This window comes from Nuphar pumila, chromosome 3 (assembly GCF_984573655.1).
Source record: "Nuphar pumila chromosome 3, dmNupPumi1.hap1.1, whole genome shotgun sequence".
NCBI lineage: Eukaryota > Viridiplantae > Streptophyta > Magnoliopsida > Nymphaeales > Nymphaeaceae > Nuphar > Nuphar pumila.
Window position 1 is genome coordinate 31,376,949 of NC_143251.1, and position 19,174 is coordinate 31,396,122.

The 19,174-nt window shown below is 36.5% G+C and overlaps 1 protein-coding gene across 2 annotated transcripts in view; it reads right to left on the reverse strand.

Annotated features, from left to right (window-relative positions):
• Positions 1–245: 245 nt before the first annotated feature.
• The window catches only part of LOC149842495 (uncharacterized), a 254,408-nt gene continuing 235,479 nt past the window's right edge, over positions 246–19,174 (reverse strand). For both annotated transcript variants that reach the window (XM_089999224.1, XM_089999225.1), the window contains 5 exons: positions 2,433–2,543; positions 1,071–1,138; positions 844–910; positions 608–676; positions 246–506 (listed from right to left, as the gene is read on the reverse strand). In XM_089999224.1, coding sequence (XP_089855350.1) covers positions 426–506; positions 608–676; positions 844–910; positions 1,071–1,138; positions 2,433–2,543 — 396 coding nt within the window. In that variant the 3' untranslated portion in view covers positions 246–425. The remainder of the gene's footprint in view (positions 507–607; positions 677–843; positions 911–1,070; positions 1,139–2,432; positions 2,544–19,174) is intronic.

The following is a 19,174-nucleotide window of genomic DNA, read 5'->3' on the forward strand; positions in this document are numbered from 1 at the left end:
AATTTCCCTGTCGCACGCACAACAGATTTTTTTTTTCGCAAAAGAGGGGATGGAGAACATGTCTGGAATATGTGGAAACGGAAAACCTCTGTTGAACTCAAAAGACTTTGGAGATTCAAGGCCAACATATTGAATCATACCCGAGTGAAGCTATAAGTTGGACCTGTTGTTGCCCTTGTTGGACTGAAGACTCTTGGGATACAACAGCACCATCAATAATCAATCATGGTCATAGCCACTCAAAGTTTCAAACCAAACATAGAAGGCAAGTTTTATTACGAAGTAAAATACAGACATGGCCTCTATACATCAAATAAATTAATTACATGGCGCAAGCCAAATGGGGAAAATAAGCACGAAAATATCATTCACAAGGCTATTTACTTGGGACAAAGACTAAGGCTGCATGAGAGAATCAACACAAGCTAGCTAGAAGGGGTGCTACCTCCTTGACTAGACTCAACGACCTTGTGTCTTGAAGGGGGGCCACAAATGCTCAAGATAACCTGGACATTAGAAAAGTGAAGTGTTCTAAGTTGCATCTTAACATAACCACAGGAAGAGTGACTGTTATCTAAAAATATATCAAGGAAATTGCATGACTCACCGGCAAGAAGACGAGGCCATGTAAGAATCCAACAAGCACAAGAGCAAGGAACATTTGGAAATAATAAACCTACACAATGAAATATGATGAGCACAAAGATGAAAAGCTATTATAGAAATTATACACATATTTCTGACAAATGTAAGAATTTTCATCTAGGAATTGTGCTTATTAATGTAAAAAATGAAAAAAAGGGAAAGCAGCTTTTAGAAAGTATAATGTTCGCTGTTACATACCACAAAGATTTCAGAGTGGGCAAAACGAAGAACTATCACACCTACAAGTTTGGTAAGTGTGATGCCACTGCAAGTTATGCAAGAGTAATTCGCATATTAGTAAACTGATATCAACATTATCAATAAAGAAAAAGACAACAGAACATACTACATGGTCAATGTCACACTCTACCATATTATGGAGAGAGTTTTTTGTTGCAAAAAATGATCAAAGAATACCATGTTACCTGAACACAGAAGCACCCATGGTTCTAAGTGATTCTCGCATCCGCTCTGCCCTATCTCCACAGCTTAACTGGAAACAAAAAGGGAAAAAAAGGAGCACACATAAGCCTAAAACATGATAATACTCTGAAAACAACGATAGAACAGCTTTAACCAAAGAATTGAATCTCTCATACTAAGTGTTAGTAATGCCTACACATCAGAAGCAAGTGTATGCCAATGTCAAGACAATGAATGACATTTAATGAGAAAACGAAGATCACATACACAATGAAGAAAAATGAATCTGTCAGAAAAAATGATAAATGGACTACATGCACACATGTCAACAATGAATAGCAAATGCCAAAAGATTGCCTCAGCATGATTTTATGATAACGAAGTACTGTACATTTGATTTGGCAGCACAACTATCATATTTTTGGAAGATGTAGAAGTTGAAGGCAAGTTTTAGGAATTGAAAATAAGATGGCAGATGTTTCAACAAATGAATTATAAAAAATGAAAAATGGCTTCCAATATGTCACACATGATCAAGAGGTTAAAGGAAATTTTGTACTTCATCCAAACATATTACTTTGGTTTCTTTTTCTTCCCAAGGGTGAGGAGCTTGAAATTTCTTCTTTATGCAATCTGGCTTCATCAGGGATAGAAGCCCAGGAAAAAAAATATAGAAAAACTAAAGGCACCACAGCTTTCCTAAAAAAAAGATTGGGGGTCATGAATATCTCTCTATCCTAACTGCATGTCAGTTTTATTCAGTTTTCAACAGTTTTTCAATCATTCCTTTCAACAGTTTTTAAATCATTCCAAAAGGAAGCTAAACATCAAAACACTTTGCCCTTGCAAAAAGAAAAAAAAAGTTGAAACTATTTTACATATAATATTACAATGAATATTACAATGAATAGAAAATATTACAATGAAATTAAGAAGAAGAGCATAGATTTCCAGAATTTCAACAGAAATATTACAATGAATAGAAAATAAGGTTACAAGCATGCATAATAATGAGTAATAATGGCACAACAGTATGAACAATGAAATTATTTTACATATAATATTAAGAAGAGCATAGATTTCCAGAATTTCAACAGAAATGTTACAATGAATAGAAAATAAGGTTGCAAGCATGCATAATAATTAGTAATGATGGCACAACAGTTCGAACAATGAGATTGAGAAAACAAAGATGAAACAGGAATAGAGAAAAAAAGGTGCTCTATGGTACAAAGTTTAGCAGCATTGTGGAGAAAAATAACCCACAAAAATAAAGGAAAAGAATCAGAAATTTGAACGAAAAAATGAAAGGTACCAAAAAAATCAAGGCATTACAGATATGATCGCAAGGACAATATACTAACCACAAAGGCATGTGTAATATGCACACAAAATTCAACAGCAATCCCTATAGACATCACCAGGTTCACAACAGAAACTGCATTCAATTGAATCTTCAAAAGTGCCATTATCCCCTGCAGACATGTACAACCATAATTATTAAGAAAGTGTGAAAGAAGAAAAAAGATTTCAACTGGAACAATTTTAAGAGAAAAAAGATACAGAAAGATAAAGACAATTAAATATGAAATACAGGACTACAAGTGATTAGTAACAGAAAAATAGAACCTATATGGAGAACACAAATGCACCTAAAAGGTCAAACTTAACAATCAGTATTACTTATTAATAAGCAATAATAAAGACATCTTCAATAGCAAATATTTGCACTAAATAGTACATAGAACCCAGAAGAATGTACAAGACATAGTACATAGAACCCAGAAGAATGTACAAGACCAATGAAACGGCTCTTCCAGGAATATAAATTTAAAAATTAACATTTGTTAATTTCCACCCATTAAAGAAAGCAATTTGCAAGCTGTATTGTACATGCCTGACACTTTGCAGAAGCTGGCTTAGTTTGCATGCATGATAGGAACTTTCCACTATCTTGATTATAAAATCGAATAGGACAAGTATAACATCATACCATGGCCATTTGAGGTAATACAAGGAGGAATTTGATTGGCTGGACAAACTCTGCCTAGACATGTCGGGTAACATTTTTCCAAGACTTGTTGATTCACACTCCATGTGGTGAAACTGATGCATCCGGCCAAAGCACACTGGGCATGGACAAAGATGTCCCCGCAGGGACTGCTTTGTTGGGGACATCTTTGTCCCGTATTTCAAATGAGGGACACCCAATGCGGTTGCCACTTTGTCCCAGCAGTGGGGTTTGCCATGTGTGTACACGCTCTAAATCTCCAAACACCAATAAACACTCTCCAACATCTATTGTGAACTTACTAGTTTGATTGCCAACAAAATTAATTAGAATATTTAGTGGGCATTTGGATGATGGGGATAACGAGATTAAATCCAGGTTGACCACAATTTTCATCCAAAATTGGGTTGCTGCAGTACAAATGATGGAGTCAAATATGGATGAGAAACCAACTCCCAGAAAACCTTGTTTTGGAAAAAGCCATTTTTTGGGGATGGTTTGATCCTGGACTGGGAAAATCCTACTCCTTAACCTTCCATCTGCAACAATATGTGGGCATGGTCATCCATGTTAAATGTCCTGATTCCAACTATTTCTATCTAGAAAATGAACATAAGAATGGTTTTGACAAGAAGGATAATTAGGACGATGATAAAATATTTATATACATAGAATGTATTTAAAATTTATATGTAATTTTTCTTTAACTTCCTTTCCTTAGCTTTGTATTGTGTCATAGGTTAATAGATTAGGTTTTTGCTAAGTATTTGTGTTATGCCATATACTATATGCACCTTAGTGTTTTTGTTATGTCATAGGCTGTATGCTAGGATGGTGTTAGGTCTCTTATTCCATATGTAACATGCACTCTCTTGTAGGCACTTTTTATTTTTTTTAACTTTCTTGCTTCAATAGCACCATTAGGACTATATAATTTGTGTGTGTGTGCCTTTGTAAACTATGCATGTTTTATGCATTTCATCATAATAAAATATTCATTTTATAGGTTTTGCATGTTTGCTCTATTTGTGAGTTGTGAGAATTGTGATTGTGACCTTAGTGACCTACGATACTTTCCCTTGGTGATTTTGTTAGTATTGTCTTTTGAAAACTCCTGCTTGTGTGAGTACTTTGGACTTTTGGACTTGCTTTATTACTGTAACGCCCCGAAATCTTAACCCAGATTTTTGAGGATTTTTTTTTATACAGCGGAAACGAGTCATACCATAGGGCTAAGCATTCCAGAACATTACAGGTGGAGCAAGACCAAAACATTCTTTTCATTTCAATATCAATGAAAATTAAGATCAGAGTCCTCACACTATTCTTGAAACAGTAAATCCAAAATCCGGATCGAAGCCTCATCCCGCAGCCGCTCCTAACTCCAATTCTTCACTTGAAATTTATAGGAATTAGACTACAACTGTCTAAGTAGGAAATCCGTAACTTTTAATGTGGTACATCATGAATCCAGTATGTGATATGGGTGTCAAGTATGATGTTCAGTATATATACCAAAAATAAACAAAGGTCTATACTATGACAGTCAACAATTTATCAGAAGCTAACTGACAAGTAACATCAATAGCAACATTTATATATCCCACAACCACAATATGAATCCACACAATTATTCAGAGAAACACAATTATGACAATTCATAATTCAAGTACGCATTCATACCGCAAGGTACATCCATTATGCATAAAGAAACATTAAACCATACCATGATGCACGATTTTAGTATAACAAGACATTTAACATACATTGAAAGTTAAACATCACGCATCCACCAAACATATAACAATTAAGGAAAACAGATAATGTATGCATGTTCTAATGCATAGCAGGAAAATGCATGACTTATGTGTAATACAAGGATCCTCTTATTATCTTTCCTTAAGTTTCCCTTTCTATATGCATGCCCTATTAAATGCATACAATTTAAGTTCCTCTTTTTAATTACCGTTGCCCACGGATACACCAAACGGGTACAAACCCCGAAGTTAAGTAGGTTCCCAGGGTAGCTTAGCATACAATTTGTATTTTATTACTAGGTTCCAACTTAGCCCTCGACCGAATCACCTTCGGAACATTAGACCTCACATCTAATGTCAGGGACACCCCACGCCCACAAGTGCCACTTCCTTGGTACCAAAACAAACTCACAGCTGTGACCAACACACCACTCCCGGGTAAAGTGACAGACTCTCCCTAAAACCGTGGCCAGGAGAAAGAACCTCAATATCGGGTTCAGGGGACAACATTACAGCATACAGAGTTTTTGTATCCTCACAGTCTCATCAAGACCGGATCTCTAAGATTCTCATACTCCAGATGAGATATCCCAGAACGTATATTACACTGTTCTTATTCATTATCTTTTTATTAAAAGCCAATTATTGAGTTTTGCAGTTCCACATGCAAAAACAAGGCAAAAGCTCGCATCAACCCCTGTGAGAACCATCACGAGACTCCAGCCCGTGGAAACACATCGAACAATGCAATATAGAACAATAATATAAAGTATGATTTTTGCGATGCATTTAAACAATTAAAGAAAAAGCAAACCCAAGCTCAAGGCTCTCCAGGCCTGTGATGATTCATCTAGACCATCGATGCATCGTATGAAAAAATCATAACAACTTGCAATATATGCAATAATACCAACATGATTCCAAATGCACATTCATTCAAACCATTTTAACAAAGTGCATGAGCTTCCACAGTCATATGCATGTGTTCACCATCCATGTGTAAGTGCTTTCATGTAATCACTTAACACAAATGCATTCATCCATCATCCATAAGCACATAAGGACATTTATACCTGATTTTACATGCTAAACACACATCGATTTCGTGTACGCACATATACTCAAAACAAATCCATAAATGCATGATAAATAAACATGTCCCATCAATATAGGCACAGGAAACCTTTTCATGTGTTAACATTCACACACATGAACATAACCCAGATTCAGCAATTGAAACTTCAGGGCTGCACACATTCATATTATGTATGCGCCTATATCAAAACAACTTTGCCATGACATATTATTAGACATCAAATACCTCACATGTTACAAACTAAAAAGCATGCTAACATGTGCCAAATGCATGTGCACTCATGCAACCCTAACACAATCATAAGTATGTCATATCTCAATCATATGCATCTTCACTACGTGTATCACCTACATTACATACGGGTATTAACCAATGCATATCTCTTTTGAGTGTGAGAGTGTACATGTAAAATTTCATATCCACATCAAGCATACATGCTCAAAGAAAAATGTTAATAACTGAACCATGATCACCTTCATGATTGCACAATTAGTATATTGAAAGGCTAAGATAACATTTTTCATATACATCCGACAAAAGGATAAGTTTTTGCATATGCTAGGGACGATGGTCGGCTTTACCAATCCCGAACCCGCTATCCTCCTAGCTAAACATCCAACTAAGTCCCAAAATTTTCTTGTCATATGTTATATCCATTGCTCCCCATATACTAAACATGAGTACCCATCATAGTTATCTATCTGATAAATATGACCCAGTTGCTCTTGTTAACAAAAGTATCATATAACTTAAGATTTTGTTCTAACCGATTTATTTTCAGCTAAATAACAATTAAGCTATCCTGAAATTTGTGGTAAACTATCTTTTTGCTGACAACTGTCCAATATAGAATGGAGTTAAACACAGAATCAGTTCAGAAACACACCTCGGTGGAATTTAAAAGTGTAATGCCCCGAAATTTTAACCCAAATTTTGAGGATTTTTTTTTTTTTTTTTAATACAGCGGAAACCAATCATACCATAGGGCTAAGCATTCCAGAACATTACAGATGGAGCAATACCAAAACATTCTTTTCATTTCAATATCAATGAAAATTAAGATCAGAGTTCTCATACTATCCTTGGAACAGTAAATCCAAAAATCCCGATCGAAGCCTCATCCCGCAGTCGCTCCTAAATCCAACTCTTCACCTGAAAATTTATAGGAATTAGACTACAACTGTCTAAGTATGAATTACTGTAGTTTTTCTTGTAGGTATATCATGTGTCAAGTATATGGGGTGGCTGCCGAATATGATTTTCAACCCATACAAGAATAAGTAAAGCACTACGCTACAACAGTCAACAATTTATGAGAAGCAATCTGACAAGTATCATCAAAAGCAATCATTTTAAATATCCCATAACCACAGATACAAATCCATACAATGATTCATAGAAATGCAATTATGACAATTCATAATGCAGGTATGCATTCATACCACAAGGTACATCCATTATGTATAAAGAAACATTAAACCATACCATGATGCATAATTTTAGTACAACAAGACATTTAACATACATTGAAAGTTAAACATCATGCATTCACCAAACATATAACACTTAAGGGAATACATATAACATATGCATGTTCTAATGCATAGTAGGAAAATGCATGACTTATGTGAAATGCGTGATTTCTTTTGTTATCTTTCATTTAAGTTTCATCTTTCTATATGCATGCCCTATTAAATGCACGCAGCTTTAAGTTCCTCTTTTTAATTACCGTTGCCCGCGGATACACCAAACGGGTACAAACCCCGAGGTCAAGTAAGGTTCCCGGGGTAGCTTAACACACAATTTGTATTTTATTACCGGGTTCCAAACTTAGCGCTCGGCCGATATCAGAAAACAGCACCATCCATCGGAACCTTGGAAAACAGCATCCAAAGTCGGGGACACCAGGGAAAACAGCATCCACTGGCGCCACTTTCTTGGTATACCAAAACAACAACAGCTGTGTCAAAACACACCACTCCCGGGTAAAGTGGCGGACTCTCCCTAAAACCGTGGCCAGGAGAAGAACCTCAATATCGGGTTCAGGGGCAACAACGCACACGGAGTTTTTGTATCCTCACGGTTTCCCCCAAACCGCAACATCCAAGATTCTCATACTCCAGATGAGATATCCCAGAAAGTATATTACACTGTTCCTATTCATTATATTTTTATTAAGAGCCAATTATTGAGTTTTGCAGTTCCACATGCAAAAACAAGGCAAAAGCTCGCATCAACCCCTGCGAGAACCATCACGAGACTCCAGCCCGTGGAAACACATCGAACAGTGCAATATAGAACAATAATATAAAGTATGATTTTTTTTTTGCGATGCATTTAACCATTTAAAGAAAAAGCAAACCCAAGCTTAAGGCTCTCCAGGCCTGTGATGATTCCTCTAGACCATCGATGCATCGTATGCAAAAATCATAACAACTTGCAATGTATGCAATAATACCAACATGATTCCAAATGCACATTCATTCATACCAATTTAACAATGTGCATGAGCTACCACAATCATATGCATGTGTTCACCATCCATGTGCAAGTGCTTTCATGACATCACCTAACACACATGCATTCATCCAAGATTTCATAAACACATGGGGACATTTATGCAAGATTGTACACGCCAATACCATTGATGCCATGTACACACTTGTACCAAGCCAACTTTGCGGAAATCAAATATCTCACACGTTACAAACTATAAAGCATGCTAACACGTGTCATTAAATATTCAAAACTCAACTTTATATTCAAAAACTCAACTTTACGTACATAATAACAAATAGAGTTATCAGCACAAATTTATTAACATTGAATAATTTATGTATGCCCTTCACATGCTTAGACATTGCCCTGTGCCAAAAACCAAAGTTTCTCAACACACACTATGATCTGAGTATTAACCTGTGTGGTTTAGGTGATGCACTTAAACATATATGAAAAGCAACCGAGCTCATGTCGATTCCCTGATCTTAACAACAATTGCATAAGCATATCACTGTATATTCCCATCATGTGCACACATACTTGCATGTTTGTTTTTATTGAAATGAACGTCAAATGCACATTTTCTTTCAAATGTGTGCAACTATCAAGGCACTGGTTCGGTTTGGAAATGTCATATGCCCATCAACACAAATTTCTATCACGCTCCACCTTATTGTCAACTTCAAAATTTTATTAAGTGCATGCCTATCTTCTGCATAATTTGGTCAAGTACAGACAACATGCAAATACCGATTCTTAGCACCTATATTTATGTATATTTACAATTGTATTTAGAGTACGAAGGTCTCTCTTTATCAAGAGGTTCACATCCAGCCGACCCAGTCGACTGAGGTCCCAACCAGGCTCAGCCGACACCAGTCAGCTGGGTCGGGTCTGGCGAACAGACTGGATAACTAAGCCAGCCCAGCCAACCCCATCGGCTAGGGCCTGACAACACCTGCACTGGCCCAGCCCAGCCTGTGTGTGTTGTCGAGGCTGGACAGTTACCCACCTATTTATGTATATATATATATATATTATAGGAATAATTACACGGTCATATATCTGATAGGAAGCATGATTATTGAGCAAGTATGCAGTTAAAGCATTCAACAATTAAGAAACAGTTACACACCTACACAAGAGAAAATTTTACACATATAAATTAAGAAAACCTGTGAAAGAATTTTAAATCATGCACACCATGTATCTTGGTGTGGTTATTGATCTCCATGTTTTTCTCTACTAAACCATCCAGCTCATACCCAACCGAACACCCGGCTGGGTCTAACAGCATAACACTGTAAGTAGTACTGAATACGCTCCAGCACCCAAATGCAGATGTACATGCTATGGAAGTTCTTCTCACGTGTGAACAAGAAAGTGGTGACAGAAAATTCTACAAGTAATATTCCCATGTGTGCATGTAAGTGTACAATAATGTGCATAACAATAATTCTCATGAACTAGGTATGTAAGTGTGCTGCAGAATTACAGACAAGGATATTTATAAGACTTGAATACAACTGAAATGTAAATAACTCCAACCGTTGACAGATAAACCTTACTATCACGTAATAGGTGTCAAGGCTGATTAAAGGCATTTAACTCAACTAAAAATTTATGCATATGAACGAATCACAACATTAAGACATTCTAAGCATTAAATTTTCAGAACTTACATTAATTCAGACAAAAATTAATTTGAACCTGAATTCATTTTAGATAGTTTAATATAGGTTCCATAGTTGTAACACACTGATCAGGTGTCTTATACATATATATATTTCTTTTTCACACCTTGATATTAACAGAGGTTAATCGACTTTGATTTACAGCACTCCAACCCTAAAATTTGAATGACGTGCTCCCTCTCTTAGGAGTAACATAACATTGTAACTAATAGTGGATAGTTTCAGTGATTTAACAAAATAAAATGGACACTTAGGAATCAATTAGGGAAATAAAATTGGGAGGTCACGGTTATCAGGGTATATGCCCTTAACAGAAATCTGAAAACCCCTCTCTATTATTCAAACACCCCTGTAGCATCTAGACTTTTCACAGCAGCTGAACCCTAAACCCACACCAAGTATAATAACCCCTACTATCGATAATCCAAAATCCCCAAATCAGGGATTTGGCATCTCTGATGGCTTAAAAACCCAAATACCCAAAAAGAACCCTATCGGATTTTGGGATTCACTACACCCCCATCGTATGCTTGACCCACAGAATACCCAACAGAAAAACAAACAGGAAAACCTACCCTTTTTTTTTCCGGCGAGATGGTTGCTGCTACAACGAAGGAGGTGAAGACCGAGAGGGAGAGAAGGACACGGCAGGGCCGGCGACATCGACCCAGTCACACGTAGCGAGAGTGCCGGTGAGAGACTCCAACGAACTCCAGGGCAGCGCCGATGGTTTGCGCAGAGGGGGACGGGAGAGGAAGAAAAAGCGAGCAGAGGTGGGGAGGAAGAGGGGCGAGACCCCCATTTGAAGAGGCAGGAGCACACTGCCCTCCTAGCGGTGCGCTCCAGCCCCCTTCCCCCTTTGCGATATCCCTTTGCAGGGGTTAGGGTTCACCCTAACCCCTTCATTTTATCGGGCCTTCATATGCCACTTAACATAAAACCTCCTCTTTTTTTTTTTATAAGCATACGGGTTGGGGCCGGGTCCAAACCTCGCGACCTGCGACAATGGATCCGCTGTTAGCGTGGATCCGGGTTGGCTTTTTAATGCTAGATCCATAATGAGCGTGGATTCGAGTCCGGTTTTGAAAGCGGATCCGATTATGTTATAAAGGTGGATCCACATGTTGGATCCAAATGGGTCCAACTGTGAATCAACCCAAAATAATTTTATTTATTTCTTTAATTTATTATTATGTATATATATAATAATTTACATAGGTATGATTCTTATGGATCCGGGAAGCGGATCCTAGGCCCAAAACGCATAAATTCTACTTAATTGATAAAAATTTTGCATAAAATTTTCGGTTATTACAAAAAGAAATATAACATTTTATGCATAAAAGTGCAATATCTAATCGAACTAATTTTAAAGAAAACAGATAACATGTTACTTCTTCAGCCAGATTCAATAATCAGTCACAACCAAAATACGATAAGATATGATAACTCCAAATGTGCCAATATTCAGGTCATTCATGAACTAAAATAATTTCTTACATACAGCTAATGTCCACTATCACAACAACACGGGGTTTACATAGACACCTGATAGAATTTATTCGGATAAACAAAATATCACAAAAATTAAAACAAGAAACCAAATCAAGATTTTAACTCACTTTAACGTGAAGATCTGAAACATAAAGATTTCTATAACAACTAAATTCCCAACCATACCATCTACGAACCAAGATCTCCCAGTAAATCATATCTCCAGAAACCCCCCCTTCCTCATTCAGTTTATCGAATCCAAAAATAGGAAAATCCCCAAATCAGACACCAAGAATCGAAAAATCCCCCCATCGATTTTGATTTGAGGGTTTTTCAGGTTAGGGTTTAAACAGGAAAACCCCCAAATCAAAAATCACGACTATCGGAAACCCCAACTCACGGGCCTGCGTTTTCTGGTAGCCAAGAACCCTATCAAGAACGATCGAGCACCCAATGTCTTGCTTTCTTGACAGACCCACAACACACACACAGGATACAATCAACAGCAAACAAGAAAAGTGCACAAATCCTACCTTTTCCGGTGTTTTTTCCGACGATCGAAGACCGCTATCGCGAGACGATGGTCGGCCGACTCCAGTTGCTCCTGCCGCCGTGAAGGGCGCGATCGGGAGGCTGCTGTCGATGGTCGGCCTGCTGTTTCTACAGCCGTGATGCCGTTCCGACGAGGAGAAGGTGGTTGTCGCGGTTGGCGAGGTCGCCGGCATCGATTGCTCCACTGTGAGGGAGCCAGTGTCGATGGACGTCCGGCATTGTCAGCACCATCACACGCCGAGGGCAAAGCCGAGAGGAAGAGAGCTGAGAGGGGAGAGATCTGCTTTTCCCCCACCTTTTAACGAGAGACGAACCCCTCCTCTCTCCTCTGTAACCCCCTCCCCTTCCCTTCTTGAGCTCCTGCGAGAATCGTGCCCTAGGCACGATTCCTAAAATCAAGCCCCCTTTAAACGTAAAAAGGTGTCGGGTCTGGGTCCGAGTCCCGCGACCCGCTATGCCGGATCCACCTTTTGCGTGGATCCGGGTTAGCCCCTTTAGTGCTAGATCCACAATGAATGTGGATCCGTAACGGATTCTGGGTCCATATGTTGGATCCATTTAGGTCCAACCATGGATCCAACCCCAAATAATTAAAATTTTTTATACTAATTTTATTCTCTTAAAAATACTTTTATTTATTTATTAAATATTGTTATTATACATATATATTATAATACTCATATATATATATTCCTTTTTTGGATCTGGGTAACAGATCTCGGGTCCAAATGGATAAAACTACTCATCAAATTTTTACGGGTATTACAATTACATGGTATTAGAGCCTTGAGTGATCCTTGACAAACTTGATCATGAATGAAAATTCTCCATGGCGCCAAGGTAGACTTTGAGGTGCTCGTTCCTTTCAAGTGCTCGTGGTGCCATAGGAGTGGACAAGTTATCTTCATTCTTCTTCCTTCCACCTTTCTTGTTCATCTCATCTTCTGTTTTTCATTATGAAGGAATCATTTTTTTTCATGCCCTTCAAATTAAATGCTTCCAACTACTTGACATGGGCATCCACCACGGAAAACCACATCTTGGAAAAAGGTCAAGTATCTTTGATGGAACTTGCTGGGAACCTCAACTCTCATTCACAAGAATTGTGAATGGAGCTGTAAAATTCTTAGATGAACAAGAAAAGATTGTGGCCACCGACGAGCATGATAAAAAACATATGTAGTGGCACATAAACAATGCTAAAAATTTTGGTGTAGATTATGAGTATAGTGTATACCATAGTCACATATATAGGTGATGTTTTGAAAATATAGTGATAATACAGTTGTAAATTCATAAACGATATTAGAGGCAAAATATCAAAATATTTTGAAAATAACAAAAATTTACATGTCACGATATTATCACAATAATATCACGATATTATCACAATAATATCACGATATTATGAGTTTCCTTTTACTTTTTTCTTACTTCTTTTCTGTATTTTAACTACAATTTACTTCTTTCTTTTATATTTGTTACTTATTTCCTTTATTATATGTGCATTTTAGTATCTAAACATATTTTTTAACTTATTTTCACTATTATTATATTGTTCATTTTTTTTAAACAGAGTTTTTCCTGAGATTTATCAACTAAACTTATATTATTGCAAGAAATTGCTTTGCCGAGATGTAGCCGAGACAATATTTGTGACTATGGTGTAGATTCATCCATTTGTGTGGTGTGATTCCAAATAACTCATGAAGCACGGGACTTTTTGAAATATATATATATATATATATATAGATTAAAGGATAGTGCTCACTGGTGCAATCTTCATAAAAGAATTCTCACCATGAAACAAGGAGAGAAGACCACAAGAGTACTATAATGAGATAATGTAATATCTCATAAATTTTCCTGATATTTTCAAGTTTGAAAATACAAATTTTAATTATATAATTATATTTAATATGTCAAAAAAATTGAAAATGACAAATATGGGCTGACGTGAATATGGGTCCGGACATGGTCCAGGGCCCATTGAAGAGATCCATATATGATATGTAACACATGCAAATTTTATTCATTTTTAACTTTTAAATTTGAGCAAAATTCAAGCGAAATTCAAGAGTTTAAATGAAACTAGGACCCTAGTTAGATCCGTTATGAGCCGAAGATTTCGTAGGAGATTCGATTTGGTGATTTTGGATATGGGTTGGTCCAGAAAATGTAGTTTTCAAATTACCGACGTCTATTTTGGGTCTTTTTCAATTGGATCGGATTAGACCGGTGTGTATATATATATAAAGTAGTTAAGATAGGGTAGAGTTCTACCAAGAACTCTACCCCAAATAAGATGATCTAGAAGGGGCGGGGGGGGGGGCTTTTCTTATATAAAGAGAGAGACTCTCCAAAAACGTTATCTAGAGAGGGAGAAAAAAAAGAGAAAGGAAGGGCATCACCTTCTTCCTCTTCTTCTTCTTCTATGCATTTCACATATTTCAGCAAAGCAAGGTATATGTTTCTCTATTTTTACGATAGAACGAGGGTTTATCATGTCTTAAATCATATGGGTTTAAGGGCTGATCATATCTGAAAATTTCTGCATGCACATTATATATATTTTTACCGTTCTTGATACATAAATGCAAGTTTATGCATCTCAAATCATGTCTGAAAATTTCTGCATGCATATCATATATATTTTCATCGTTTTTGATGCTTAAATCCAAGTTTATGCATCTCTAATCATGTCTGAAAATTTCAACACACATCATGTATATCGTTCTTGATGCTTAAATCCAAGTTTCTGCATCCTTGAACGTATCTGTAAATTCCTGCATGTATATTCTATTATGTCTGCGTTCTTGATTAGATTTACAGCACGTATAGTCACACATATGCTGGCTGCATTCTGAACAGTTTCACAATAGCATATATTTGCGCATATACATGCTGCCTGCATCATGGACAGATTCACAACAGCATATATTTGCGCATATACATGCTGCCTGCATCATAAACAGATTCACAGTAACATATACTTGCGCATATACATGCTGTCTGTGTCATAAACAGGTGCACATCAGCATATACTTACGTGTGTGTGTGTGTGTGTGTGTGTGTGTGTGTGTGTGTGTATGTTGTTCACGTTTTGGACAGGTTCACAACAGCATATATACATTTATGTGTTGTTCGCGTTCTGAACAGGTTCGTGGCAGCATATATATATACATATATATGTGTTGTCCGCGTTATGGACAGATTCACAACAGCATATACATAGGTATATATGTTGTCATATGCTGTTTACACCTGCTGCCCATGCAATGTGATGTTCGCATATGCCGTATGCTTATGTTGTCTATGCATATGCTGTTTACACCTATTGTTTGCACATGTCTGAGCTATGTTGTCTGCGTTATGCTGTTTACGTTGTACTATATGCGTTATGTTGTCTGCGTTGTGCTATCTGCGTTCTTGAGCATATTCGCAGCCTAACATATATACATATATATGTGCTGATTGCTTCTAAGCAGATTTGCAGCATAAAATATATATATGCGGATTACTATACGGTATAAAATATATATAAATATTGTTTGCTTTTTGCACAGCTTCGCAACAATATGTGTTTATATGTAAATATATTGGCTGCATTTGAACATGAAATTTTGGTTATTATGTGTGTTTCATGTTCACTAAAAAATCTTGCAATGCTAATTTATTGTGGTAAACATGCCATTGAGGGCTGTGAGCATATGTGGCTTACGAAATATTAAATTGTAATTTTTGCATTGCAAAATGATTTTAGTTGAAAATTGGTTTTCCTGAATTAATTACACTATTGAATTTGATGGGGCAAGGGCTTGAATTTGTTATTGCATGAGGATTTGCAATAACAGTTTTTGTGTAAAGAACTCTTAATTAATTAATATAGTAAAAGATACCAAACAATATAATAATTTTCTTTCCTGTTGTCCCTCTAAAAGGGTGAGAACCTCGGATGGCGGTCGTGGCAGACTGTGAGGATACTAAACATCATGTACATTTGTTGTCAACCCGATGTGTGGTTCGTATTCCCGTCCACGATTGTAGGGAACTTTCAGCCACTTTGCCTGGGGGTATTGTTGTTGACTCAACTGTACTTATATACCACAAAAGTGACATCAATGGTTGTGGATTTTCATTGATGTCTCAGCATTAGGTGAGGATTCTTAATGTTTCGACGGATAGTGAGGATTCCTAATATTGATCGAGGAACAAGTGTAGAACCCAGTAATTAAAATACAAATTGTGTTAAGCTATGACTGAGAACTGTCTTAAACCTCGAGAACTTTGCCCGTTTTGAGTATCTATGGGTTTGTAAGAAAGTGAAAATTAAATTTGTGTCTATTAAATAAGGACATACATGCAAAAGCAATTCTGATAAATTAACTTAAAAAGTTATTTATGCATGTGGCATTGATTCATGCATCCTTAACTGTTTGATTTAACATGAAATTGTTGAGCGCTTGCTTGAACTGCTTAGATGGTAAGTTTGTTATAATGATATGTTACCTGTGTTTCCTCTTAAACTTGTGCTTGATTTACTTTATGTTATTTTTTTATTGTTGAAAATTTAGAGAATCTCGTACGAGAACTTTGATTCTTACCCATTTTCTAAAAATGTTTTTCAGGCACTGAGGCTCCGTGATGATGGGACTAGTTGGTTAGAGGACTCGAGGGTTATCGTTCTGGTGGCTCGGGTTCTGACGGATAGGAATGTTGTCCTTTTGTTTTGGGAATAGTATGAAACCTCATTGAGACTATTCAATTAAGTTTAACTCAATTTTAGTTCATAGTTTAAATTTATTCTATGTCTGAAATAGTTGTTGGGTTGCGAATATTAAATCTGTAATGCGCCCTTGGTCCTTGAGGTTTTCCCCAATTATTATTTTTTTTCATATTTTATGAGTGTTAGTTTGGGGTCGTTACAAATAATCCAACATTGGCATGAACTTGACTATATCCCTTTGCAACTAATCGAGCCTTATATCTCTCAAGAGATCTATCACTCTTAGTTTTTACAAGAGTTACCAGCAACTTCTTAGGTAGGTGGAAAGCTCACTTCCCAAAAACTCGCTTCAGAAGCACGATACTCCTCGCTTCCGAAACTTCATGGGAAGCTAGATTCCCCCGCGCTTCTTCTATGCTTCTCATACACATGGTGTATGCATACTATATGCTTTTTCACATTTCTTTTCATCTTTTTCATGTATTTTCTCTCATGCTTTCACTCACTTTCCATGTACTTTCTTTAAATTGGTAACCATCATTGTTAGATTTTAACAAAAATTTAACTATTTTATAGAAAAATCATGAAATATAAGAATAATCAATTTTATTTTAGTTTTTATTTGTTTCTTGTTTGATTCCATATTGCTTCAATTTTTATTCATATTTTGCTTTTAAATTGAAACTTCGCTTCCCGCTTCGTATAAATTTTAAAATACCTCGCTTCTCGCTACCGCTTCCCGTATCATTTCCCGCATCCGCTTCCTAGTTTGGCAACCTTGGTTTTTACCTTAAATACCTATCTATACCCTATTGCTTTCTTACCCTTAGGAAGATCATGAAACTCCCAAGTCTTTGCCCTGTTGAGAGCTGAAAGCTCACGTTCTATTGCTTTCAGCCATTCATTATTCTTTTTTTACTTCTTCGAGGTTTCTGGGTTCTATATAGGAATGAATGACGCTAAGGCAGGTTCTATGTTTAGGAGTAAACGAATCATATGAAACAAACCTAGAAGGCAACTTTCTACTTCTCTCAGTTCTTCGCATCATTTGTTGAATTGAACCCACTAGGTTCACTGAATTTTTCAATTGCACTCCTAAAACTGTTTTTATCTCTATGGGTATATGTTATAGGATCTCTCAATGCTCCTTCATTTCTATGTTGGGAGATAGGTGGATGAGAAGAACCATCTTCTTTATCATTAACGTCATTATGAATGAAATCGTCATCACTATCATCACTATCATCATCATGTGCTAACATTTCAAATAAAAAAGAGTAATCCATGTTTTCTTCAAAGGGTTCACTCCTTTGAAAACCATTAACATTTTCCAGAAAACTCACATTTCTGAAAACATATAGCTTGTCATTCTTAACATCATAACAACGAAACCCTTTTTGGGTTTCGAAATATCCAAGAAAAGCGCAGACAATGACTTTTGGTGAAAGCTTGTCGTTCTTGTCAGTAAGAACGAAGCATTTACAACCGAAAATTCTCAACCGAGTATAGTCAGGTTCTTTGGTATACAATTTTTCAAAAGGCGAGATATTGTTCAAGTTTTCAGAAGGTAGCCGATTTATCAGATAGACAGATGCTAAAGTCACTTTTGGTGAAAGCTTGTCGTTCTTGTCAGTAAGAACGAAGCATTTACAACCGAAAATTCTCAACCGAGTATAGTCGGGTTCTTTGGTATACAATTTTTCAAAAGGCGAGATATTGTTCAAGTTTTCAGAAGGTAGCCGATTTATCAGATAGACAGATGCTAAAGTCAGTTCAGCCCAAAAACCTTTTGGGATGTTTTGAAAAACAAGTAATGTTCGAGTTGTTTCTATTATATGTCTATGCTTTCTTTCGGCTAATCCATTTTGTTGAGGGGTTTTCGGACAAGATCTTTGGTGAAGAATACCATGACTTTCAAGATAATTTTTGAATTCACTTGAAAGGTATTCTCTATCAGAGTCGGTCCTAAAAATTTTTAGATTCTCATTAAATTGATTTTTAATCATCATATGATAGGTTTTAAAAATCGAGAAAACTTCATATTTGTGTTTAAGAAAATAAATCCAACAATATCTCGTGCAGTCGTCAACAAAAATGACATAATATGCAAAGCCTCCTTTTAATAGGACGGGTGCCGGTCCCCATACATCCGAATGGATAATTTCAAAAGGTCTTGTTGTAAACATAGATCTTTGACAAAAAGGCAATTTTTTTATTTTTCCAAGAATACAGTCGTTACAAGTGAAATCACTTTTACATAGACTTTTAACAAAAGGT